General features: G+C 38.8%; 1 protein-coding gene across 1 annotated transcript in view; it reads right to left on the minus strand.

The window, feature by feature from the left end:
- Positions 1-12,130, minus strand: part of ERC2 (ELKS/RAB6-interacting/CAST family member 2) — a gene marked incomplete at its 5' end in the record, with an annotated part of 592,568 nt that overhangs the window by 106,198 nt on the left and 474,240 nt on the right. Inside the window, one exon of the mRNA XM_081317437.1 lies at positions 7,969-8,116. Within this exon, the coding sequence (XP_081173563.1) occupies positions 7,969-8,116 (148 nt within the window). The remainder of the gene's footprint in view (positions 1-7,968; positions 8,117-12,130) is intronic.

Genomic DNA, 12,130 nt, shown 5'->3' on the forward strand with positions numbered 1-12,130 from the left:
TACGTCACATTTAAAAGTATCCTCCAATCACATTGAGTTAAATTTACCTAGAGTATTTTGGGTTGTAGAGGTTCCCCCATGTTTCTTGGACATGATGCAATATTGAAACTAAGGATTTAGGTATGTTTAAGAAAGGGCCTTTATTAACTAAAAGTGGTATTTCTATTTGATTGTAATGATTTTTGAATAGTAAAGTTTTACAGGAGCTTTAATTTGGCTTTTCATACTAGTAAGGCTCCCTCCTTAGTTGTGCTATCCTGAACATATTTATTGGGCAACAAATCTCACCTTCTGCTCTGAGTCTGAAAGATAATGCACAGTAGAAATGCAAATAAATTTCAGTAAAACAGAAGGACATCTATCCACCCTAAATGGTAGGGGAATCTAAAAAGCCGTTTTATATAATGGATGGAATGTCTAACTTGGATTCTTGTCCTTCTTGGAAATGGAACTGGTTGTTATTTTTCTTGGCAAAGCACGTACTGTACACTAACCCAAACCTCTTGGAGGAAAGTCAGATTTAAAATATAACAGGCTTATAAACATGCAATAAACAAAAGAGACCTGTACATATTTGCTGAACATTTATTCCAAAGTTCTAACAAAGAACGGCCCTCGAGGTGGCTATTGTAATAAGATTAAAAAGAGTGCAGTAACAACTCACTTTGCTTGTCCAGCTAAAAGCTAAACTAACTTAGCAGCCAACTTGCTTATCTGGCAAAGGTCTGCTGGAATAAAAAGAAAATGCATAAATAAAATAAGACACAAAGTACATTTGCCCATCAATAGGAGAAAAGGATGGGGCTAGCTTTAAGCTCCCCTGGCAAAGTGAAGAATAGCAATCAACGAAAGGATTGCAAGAAATATATCCAGTGTTGGTGGGATTGACGGTGGGGATTCATCCAGATAATCTAAAACCCACCCAAGCTCATAAAGAAGAATGTGGCAATGTGAGTAGTGTGGTTTCAAGTCCTGTAGCAGGACTGAATGAGTTGCTAATATCCCCAGAGCTTTCTTCTGGAAGAAAAGTGAATGTTGAACTTACATCCCAACGTAGAGTGTGCTACAGTAGTCTGCATGGGAGATAATTGTGTCTTAAGGTACTTACTGTTTAAGTTCCTGTCCTGTCTTATGTTAATATCAGCTTGATTCTGAGTCAGTTTTAGAAATTCCTGCCCCTACATGCATGCACACACAGAGTCAAAGCATCAGTACACACACACTGTACCTGCAGGCTCAGCCAAGGCTGATTTAAATCCCTTATAGCAGTGGTGGGGTTCAGATATGTGAATAACCGGTTCACTGTGTGGAAGCCACTTCTGAAGTCCATTCTGGGCCTGGGCAACAAAAAATTAGCTACTGGTTCTTCCGAACTGGTGCAAAGTAGCTAAATCCCACCACTGCCTTATAGGTACTGGGGACATTTATTTTTGTAGTCCTTCATGGGGGTTTAATCATCCAGATATTTAAGTAAGTTTATAAAGATATTCCTGCACCCAGGCTTCTCAAGGTTCTTGCAGGTTTAAAGACTAGCAGACTTTTTTTTAGTATTATCTTTCTTTTCCTGAGCAAATTACTTTTGTTGTGTTTTTTAAAAAATCTTAGATGCATCATTTGCTATTTTTCCAGCATTTGAAACAGAAATGTTTGAATCAAGTTAACTCTGAATGTTAATGGAGATCATGATGCTATTCCTGCCTCTGCAACATAACCAATGAATTACCGAGATTAGCTTGCAACAAACTAAGTGCATTATTGTATCTAAGATCCCTGGAGGTGACATAACATAAAAAGTATACCTTGAAAGGAGTTATTTCTAAAGGAGTTATTTCATAAATATAAGGGAAATCAATGTATGTTTATAATTTGGCACCTGGAATATATACTATACATCTTCTCTTCTCATAATAAAAGTCATTGTTCTCAGGAACTCTAACTGGAGTTTAACCTTGGAAATACCTTTAAAGAAGAATGTAGAAACACAATACAGAGGCAATTAAGATCTGCCTAATAGACAATCCTTAATAGCCTACCAACTATTTTGGAATGATTTATTCACTATATGTGAATGAAACAAACTTAGACATATTTGGGTTTTGTTAATTCAACCTCAGTACATTACTGTGATGCATTACACATTCTGATGGAATCAATCCATTTGGCATTAATCCAATCACAACAAATTGCTTTGAATCAATTTGTTATATTGAGGTAATCCACAAAGTGTAATAGCATTGCCTCATATTTTAAGTCTGTCTATACTGCACTATGTCACATAGATGTAAAGTCAAGAAAGACAGAAAGGATACTGCATACAGAAATCTTGGTTTGTAAGGCATCTAACATAACAGTAAGATAGTACTTCTTCCCTCTGATCTAAATAATATTTTCAGATGCCAACAGTTTATGGATTTTCTATCAGTAAAATTCAATATCTATACCTTCTAATATACTGCCTTGTACACTTTAACATGCAAAATTTGCAAGTCAAATAATTTGCTGGTTGACAAATTATTTTGGAAACTGACTAAAGGATGCATCAACCTAACTTTCTTTTTAATCTTTCCACTTTTCCCTATTTGTAAAGCACATTTTATTTTTAAAATGTGTGTGCATTAATCAGGCATTATTTGTATACATTTCTATATAACAGAATGACAGAGTTGGAAGGGACCTTGGAGGTCTTCTAGTCCAACCCCCTGCTCAAGCAGACAACCTATAGAATTTCAGATAAATATATGCTTGTCTATCAGCACATAGCTAGACACTTTATGTATTTTTCAATGCACGCAGTTTTGTACATATATTTTTATTTTAAAAAACTATTTCAAAGAATAAATAACTGCCAAAATTTCATGCCAATTGCATGATCGTTGAAAATGCTAATTGAGTGATTTTACACTAATATGCAAACAAAACAAAATTTGCTTATTCCTAAATTTAACCCTTATAAAGCTGATTTAGATGTATATGACAAAAGTAGTTCCATGTTCTTTCCCATAAACATATTTTTAGAAAGTTTAAAATTCCAACTGAATATGGTGAAACCCCTGGAAATCCCTAAAATAGTTCATTCAATTACTTTACTATATAAACAATTTTATGTAAGGGGGATTTTTTAATAATTCTAGCTAGCACATTAAACTTATACAGACAGGTCACTAGATATTATTTTTCCATCTCATTCACTTCTATTTTGTAGAATAGATGAATGTATTACAATTATTAACAAGTGTATTTTACTTTGTTGACAATTATTTCAGCATTATTTTTAATTTTCATGGATTTATTTTTACAATGTCCACGTAGGTTTGTTTGTTAATCTTAGTTGGACACTGTAGCATTTGAAAGAATATATTTTCTTTTAGGCAATCATTTTTGAAATGTTGGGTGATCCATAAATATAAATTCCACCCATCGTGAATCAGGATTTGTTTCCTGACTTCAGCAGCTTCCATCATAATAAGAATACTGTATTTTTTAAAGGAAAAAAATTAAGAGCATTTGGAAAAGGAAGCATAATTAAATACCGTCTGTCATCCTAGGCTTTTTCTAATCAGAGAGACCAACATTTTTATGGCTTTCTTCAGTATGATTTGCAATGCAAACAAAAGCAAGTTCCTCTGAGATCTGTTTCATCGATAAGTGGATAAACAGAAGTCTTCAAGTCACCAAATCCTTCCAAAGGACATCACATTGCTCCTAAATAGCAATGCATACTAACCATTTACAGAATTATGATATTTCAGCAACATTATTCTAAGTCACTAATAATAACCCATATATTACAGGACATGTGTTTCAGTCTGAAATACCACTCCTGTGGATACATTAACAAAAAGCCTACCACTTTCTGTTTGAAGATTTTAAACATTTGATACGACATTTAAATTAAGTGTTACAAACCTTTCAAATAAAAAGAGTAAGAAACTTCCTGATAATAATGCTTGAACAAACTAGTCAAGGAGAGAAGCAACCTAGAACTAAGGAGAAATTTCCTGACAGTTAGAACAACTAACCAGTGGAACAACCTGCCTCCAGAAGTGGTGAATGCTCCAACACTGGAAGTTTTTAAGAAGAGACTGGCCAGCCATTTGTCTGAAATGGTATAGGGTTTCCTGCCTGAGCAAGGGGTTGGACTAGATGACCTCCAAAGTCCCTTCCTCCTCCTCCTCCTCCTCCTCATTATTATTATTATTATTATTATTATTATTATTATTATTATTATTATTATTATTATTATATTTGTCATTTCAGAGAGGGTTAAGTGATGAGTATTCTGATGAGTATCCAAGGAGGAAGGGGAAGAAAAATCTATATATCTTGTACTTTCTTTCTCTAGAAAAGTACCTGCAGATGCTTGCGAACAGTGTGGCCCTGTATAAGGATACCCCTTCTTCCCATAAGTATAGTTGGATGAACATTCTTTTGCCGGGGGGGCGGGAGAAAGAATAGGAGAGCCCTTAATATGACACAGCCCTTTAAAAAGATACAGATGAAAACAGATTCTTCTACCCTTCTCTTTCCTCTTCAGAATCTGATCTGCTATGGAGGGAAGTCAGCTTTACTTGGTCTTCCATACATGCATTTACAAGCATGGTCTGGTGATCACAGTTTGGAAGAAAACTAGTAAAGAGAAAAGCCTGATCCTGATCCACAAGTCCAAAATTCTGTTTCAGAAAAGCCTACATAGAATAAGAAGCTAAAATTAATGAGTTCTTGAAACAAACCAAAGTTGTGATAAGTTACAAAGCTGATCTGGGAAGGAAGGTTCTGAGTTTCAAACGTACAAACCTTCAGTTTTGGGAAGTCTAGGTTTGCTGATCATTATAATAAATTATTAGTCCTTTTTGGACTCCAGGGACAACTGTAAATGGAGAAAAGTCATTATCTCAGGCATTTAAGAAATTTCTGGTAATGTAAAGGTAACAGGGAAGAATACATGCCTTTAACCTGCATGAATGCAGACTACCTGAACAAAGTGACTAAGATCCCAGGAACATCCCTCTTGCAATAGTGCATTTATCATTGCCTGAACCCACCTAGAGGTCTCCATCCAGGAGGCTTTCCCCATCTAGGACTGACATGGATCTAATTGACAGGTAACTGTGCTGACAGCACTGAGGACCCTGTCCACTTCATCAAGTCTGATAGGATCCAACTGTTTCAAGATAACTGGATAAGGCATCTGTAATAGCCAGTTGTCAGTCCAACTAGCTGTCAACTAGATCTGTGTCTCTCCTGGTTGGTGAAAGCTAACAATTATAACATGGATAGTAGCTGAAAAATTGAAAAATGACATGATACTTTTGGGTGTTTAAAATAAATAATTATTTCTTATATTTTTATCTGGAGCTTTTTCCAAAGAACAAAAAAGGAGGCATAGATATTCTTTTTATTTATTAATTTGATTAGTGGCTAATTTGTTTTGAGTTCTCACTTTTTAAAAGGCATTTTGTGTAAACTAGATAAGGTTAAAAAGGTAAAGGTTCCCCCGCACATGCATGCTAGTCGTTTCCGACTCTAGGGGCTGGTGCTCATCTCCGTTTTAAAGTCGAAGAGCCAGCGCTTGTCCGAGGACATCTCTGTGGTCATGTGGCGCGGCATGATTAGACGCCAAAGGCACACGGAACGCTGTTACCTTCCCACGTAGTGGTCCCTATTTTTCTACTTGCATTTTTACGTGCTTTCGAACTGCTAGGTTGGCAGATCCTAAATTTTCAGAATAACAGAGTTGGAAGGAACTTGGAGGTCTTCTAGTCCAACCCCCTGCTCAGGCAGGAAAACCTATACCATTTCAGGCAAATGGTTGTCCAATCTCTTCTTAAACACTTCCAGTGTTGGAGCATTCACAACATCTGGAGGCAGGTTGTTTCACTGATTAATTGTTCTGTCAAGAAATTTCTCCTTAGTTCTAGGTTGCTTCTCTGCTTGATTAGTTTCCATCCGTTGCTTCTTGTCCTGCCTTTAGGTGCTTTGGAGAATAGCTTGACTACCTCTTCTTTGTGACAACCCCTGAGATATTGGAACACTATTATCCTGTCACCCCTAGTCCTTCTTTCATTAAACTACACATACCCAATTCCAGCAATCATTCTTTATTTGTTTTAGCCTAATCATCTTTAACCCTAATCATCTTCGTTGCTCTTCTCTGCACTCTTTCTCAACATCTTTTTTACATTGTGGTGACCAAAACTGGATACAATATTCCAAGTGTGGCCTTACCAAGGCATTATAAAGTGGTATTAACACTTCACGCAATCTTGATTCTATCCCTCTGTTGATTGATTTGATTGATTTATTATATTTATACGCTGCCCTTCTCCCTAAGGACTCAGGGAGGCTCACAACAATAAAAACTAAAAAAGAACATGAAAATACAAAATTTAAAAAAGAATTAAACAGTAGATATGTTCAATACATAGTAATTTAACCCCATAAAACTAAATTTAAAACCATAGTCAGTCCAGGCCCGATTGTTGAAACATCCATGTCTTCAGGTCACGGCGAAATGACCGAAGGTTGGAGGCCATCCACAGCTCCGGAGGCAGCTCATTCCAGAGGGTATGTGTAGTTTAATGAAAGAAGGACTAGGGGTGACAGGATAATAATGTTCCAATATCTCAGAGAAGGCTCTCCCCCTAGGGGTTGCCAGCCGGCATTGCTTAACCGACGAAACTCTGAGTAGGCCGACCCTGTGGGAGCGAACCAGGCGATGGGAGGTTGACAATGGCAGCAGGTGGTCTCACAAATACCCCAGGCCTAAGCCATGTTAATGCAGCCTAGAACTGTGTTGGCTTTTTTGGCAGCTGCAGCACATATTTAAGTGATTGTCCACTAGGACTCCAGAATCCCTCTCACAGTTACTACTATTGAGTGAGGTACCACCTATACTGTACATGTGCATTTGGTTTTTCTTGCCTAAATGTAGAACCTTACTTTGTTCACCATTGAGTTTCATTTTCTTAGATAATGTCCAATGTTCAAGTCTGTCAAGATCCTTATGTATCTCAAGTCTATCTTCTGGAGTGTTGGCAATTCCTGCCAGGTTGATGTCATCTGCAAATTTGATGAGTTCCCCATCTATCCCCTAATGCAAATCATTGATGAAGATGTTGAAGAACACTGGGCCCAGAACAGAGCCTTGGAGTACCCCACTGCATACTTCCCTCCATGTAAATGCAGTTCCATTGAAGACTACATGTTGAGTGCAGTTGGTCAGCCAGTTACGAATCCATCTGGTGGTGATGCTGTCTAACCCACATTTTTCTATCTTATCAAGTAGTAGGCTGTGGTCTACTTTATCAAATATCTTACTGAAGTCCAAGTAAATTATATCCACAGCATTCCTCTGGTCCACTAATTTTGTCACCTGGTCAAAGAATGCAATAAGATTTGTCTGGCATGATCTGTTTGTGACAAACCCATGTTGGCTTAATGGGTTATAATATCTTTTAACAGTAAAGGAAAAACACAAACATATTTTGTTAATTAATTGCAAACAAACTTTGGGGACAAGAATGTGTGCCTGTGTGTATACACGTACAACTGGTAATTATAACTGAAGCAAATTATAACTAGGTTTGTGCTGAAATCTAGTCACATATATGACTTCCAAATACACCTGCAAAAGATTCACAATTGGACCTTCCAAATAAGCAAATAGTGCAATAATACACAGGAAATAAAGTTAGTTGGATTCTGTATAAGCATATCTCAAAATCTTACTGGCTATTATTGTATAATCAGTAGTTAGATGTGAAAGGAAAAACAAGATATATATGGAATAAACTAACTCTAAATTCAGCTAAAGACCAGTAAAATAGTAGACAGATGACATATATTTTGATCCTCGCTTTTCCTCCAGCTGTCACAAGGTTTGTTTTAAGGCTTAGCTTAAAGTCAGAAGAAAACCGAGAGAATAATCTCAGAGTCCCTAGAAAGAAATGGGGAGAAAAGATTCCCAACCTGTTGTTTTAGCTGATGGACCAATCTGTCTTTTTCTCTTTTCAAAGCCATCACTTCTTCCTGCGTTTTCTTTTTCTTTGAAGCAGACAGCTCAAGCAAGGCAATGTTTGCATCTTTTTCACTAATGGCAGCAAGCAATGCTTCCTGTCTGAAAAAGAAAGAAAGAAAGAAAGAAAGAAAGAAAGAAAGAAAGAAAGAAAGAAAGAAAGAAAGAAAGAAAGAAAGAAAGAAAGAAAGAAAGAAAGAAAGAAAGAAAAAGAAAGTCAAACCTCTGGGCAATTTTTTTTAGAAAAAAGAATGTTTTATAAAATCTAGAACCAAGAAGAAAATCACATTAAGATTCTTCAATACATGTTGAATTTTAGCTTGTATACATGGTACCCTAAATGTATATTTTTTTGGTGGGTTTTTTTTTTGATTTGTATAAATATTCTTGTAATCTAATTTATGACATAATTGGCTAGTCGGATATTTTATAAGGGATTGTGCATGAATACTACTATTTGCATGCATGCCTCGTGCATATAGATCTGATGCACCAGCGCTGTGGTGGTGCAGTGGTTAGAATGCAGTACTGTAGGCTAATTCTGCCCACTGCCAGCAGTTGGGCAGTTCGATCCTGACCAACTCAAAGTTGACTCAGCCTTCCATCCATCCGAGATCGGTAAAATGAGGACCCTGATTGTTGGGGGCAATATGCTGACTCTGTAAACTGCTTAAAGAGGGCTGTAAAGCACTGTGAAATGGTATATTTATTTATTTATTTAATTAATTAATTAATTTATATACCGCCCTTCTCCCGTAGGACTCAGGGCGGTTCACAAGGTTATTTAAAAACAGATACAATAGTTACAAAACTTAAAATCAATTAAAAGAATTATGTAAACCTTGCAATAAAACCCCAGTTAAAAAAAACAGTTAAAATCCCAATTAATATGCTCAGACCAGGCCAGAGAGCTCAAAGAGCCAGGTCTTCAGGTCCCGGCGGAATGAGCAAAGGTCAGGGGCAGTCCTAAGCTCTACAGGCAGCTGATTCCAGAGGGCTGGCGCACCCACAGAGAAGGCCCTCCCCCTGGGTATTGTCTGCCGGCAATCTTTTACCGGCGGTACCCTGAGAAGACCCTCCCTGTGGGAGCGCACAGGACGAAGGGACCTTGATTCCGGCAGCAGGTGCTCCCTCAGATATCCTGGACCCAAGCCATTTAGGGCTTTATAGGTCATAACCAGCACCTTGAATCTCACCCGGAGGGCAACCGGAAGCCAATGCAGTTTGCGGAGCAGAGGTGTTACATGGGAGTATCAGGAAACCCCCATCACAACCCGCGCAGCTGCATTCTGCACCAGCTGAAGCCTCCGGGTGGTCTCCAAGGGCAGCCCCATGTAGAGAGCGTTGCAGTAGTCCAATCGGGAGGTCACAAGTGCATGAGTAACGGTGCGCAGGGCATCTCGGTCCAGGTAGGGCCGCAACTGGCGCAACAGGAGAACCTGGGCAAAGCCCCCCCTGGTCACGGCTCCTATATGGTCTTCAAAACTGAGCTGTGAGTCCAGGAGCATGCCCAGGTTGCGAGCCCTATCAACGGGGGGTAACACCTCACCCCCCCATCATTAAAGGTGGAATAGACTGGTTAGTCTGAGATGCCAGTATGCACAGCCACTCAGTCTTGGCAAGATTGAGATGAAGCCTGTTTCTCCCCATCCAGACCTGGACCTCCTCCAGGCAACGGGACATCGCGGCGAGGGCATCACTGGGTTGGTTCGGGGTGGAAAGAAAAAGTTGGGTATCATCAGCATACTGATGATACCCCACCCCGAAACCACAAATGATCTCGCCCAGCGGCTTCATATAGATGTTGAACAGGAGGGGAGAGATACATCTAAGTGTTATTGATATATATGGAATGTGGTATAAATTAAGACCATCTCTGCAAAACCATATCCAGATTTTCTTGGAACAGCAGAATTCAAGCTAAACTAATGTTAAATTAATATGTCACCCTGATCTAATAAAGAATCTAAGGCACTCAGTGAGTCTTGCTACTTTCCATACTATTTTCAAACCTACAGCATACCTCAAGTGGCTTAGACAGTCATTTACCAGTTTTTTATTGTTAAAAAATGATTTTTTAATATTTTTTTCAAGTTTAACTATAAACGTACTCATCCATCGCTTAGTTGCAAGTTTTACCATTTTACAATGGGTGATTACACTTTTCACAAATTATTTTATCAACTATGCGTAAAGCAAATTATTTCATCAACTATGTGTAAAGCATGATCAACAAGATGTGAATTCTGCCATTTGTTTCAATAGTTTTCATAATTCAGTACAATTCTGGGGTAACTGACTAAATTACAGTTAGTCTTCATAAATCACTTAAGCAAGGAACTCTCTGAGGATTGACGACAAAAAAGTGTGTTTCAAGAAAGTTTGGTTCTAATTCATTGCTGCCAATCCCCCAAACCATGAGTAATTGTAGCTATGATGAAAGCAAAACTTATCACGGTTTTTTGAAGGTAACCAGATTTCTTCAGACATTGCCCACGTATTCAGAAAAAATGCTAAAATTAATTGTAACAAAGTTTGTGTGTATCTGATGTATGCACCCATGCATGTGTTTAACATATTGGGTTCTATTTTATAAATTCATGCTTCAAATAATTAAACACAATACACCCAAACAGTTTAGTCAATATAATTATAACAGTTTATAGCTTTTAGAGGGAAGCCTACTCTAGCTTTAGATAAATATGAAGACTTTGTAGACAGTCATCTGGTCAAAATTCAGAAAATGTGTGGACTCAGCTCTATGAAAACCTGGAAATACCAAGAGCAGTGATAGAAAAAGCAAGCTTGTGGTGAGATTTTGAAGAATATTTAAAAGAATCATTCATTTCTACTGGTTTAGAAAAAAAATGTGAAATGGTCGTGAAACCACTATAAAGACATAGCAATAAAGTCTCAAGATAATTTTTTCTATCTCCTGTCAAACACAAAATGTATGCCTTTTATTAGAGCCATTAAAGGGATTTTGGTCCCAAACCAGGATGAAAGTTGTCTAAAAATTATTGCAAACATTGGATGTAATTTAGGATTATCTGGAGCTGTGAAACAATCACATGCTCTTGATATTAGTCCCCAAGCAATGAATGCACACATATTCACATTTCTGTCACCTAAAAGACACAGAACATGGGGAATAATATATTTATAGGTAATTATAAATATGTAGTAGTAATAATAATAATAATAATAATAATAATAATAATAATAATAATAATAATAATAATAATAATAAGAAGAAGAAGAAGAAGAAGAAGAAGAAGAAGAAGAAGAAGAAGAAGAAGAAGAAGAAGAAGAAGAAGAAGAAGAAGAAGAAGAAGAAGAAGTAGTTGGAAGGGATCTTGGAGGTCATCTAGTCCAACTCCCTGCTCAGGCAGGAAACCCTATACCAGTGGTGGCGAACTTTTTAAAGAACGAGTGCCCAAACTGCACATGCATTGCCAGGCGCTGGGCAGCTGTGGCCCTCTGGGTGAGCGTGGCCCACTGGGTGGGTGTAGCTACGGTGGTCATGGCAGACTGGGTGAGAGAGGCCAGGGTGGGCATGGCCAGTTCAATGTTGCTCCTGGGGAGGGATCCTTTGGGGGCCAGGCAGGGTTGGGGGAGATGTAGGGGGTCTGTGGTGGGTGGGCATGGGCAGGAGGGCATTTTGCTCAGCTAACGGCTTGGCGAGGGAATGGGGCAGCTACACCCCCTGCCAAATGCTGCCATCTCATGAAAGCAGGCTGAAAACTCCAAAAAGCGACAAGGAAAAAAGTTAAAACAGAACACTGTCTCACTATGGTTTTCTTCCCTGAGGGGATGGGGAGCATGGGGGAGGCTCCTGAGCCCTGCAGCTCTTCTGAGGAGGGAGGTGAGTGGGGAGGGGCTGTGCTGGGATCTGGGCTCCTCGTGTCTTATGCTGCCTGCCTTCGCTCTTCTGCTGCAGATGCCGCAGCTCTGTTTGCCTGGGATGCACATGGGGCTGATGCCTCACTTGCTGTGCCGGGGTGGGGCTGTACTGGGCTGGGCATGGAGCCTTCTGGCCGCTTCTTCCCCTGCGGATATCAGGAGAGCCCACCCCACCTACCACTCATCCCGGGGCAGTTGCCACACTGGCACTCT

This window comes from Vipera berus (genome assembly GCF_964194415.1).
Source record: "Vipera berus genome assembly, chromosome: 2".
Taxonomy (NCBI): domain Eukaryota; kingdom Metazoa; phylum Chordata; class Lepidosauria; order Squamata; family Viperidae; genus Vipera; species Vipera berus.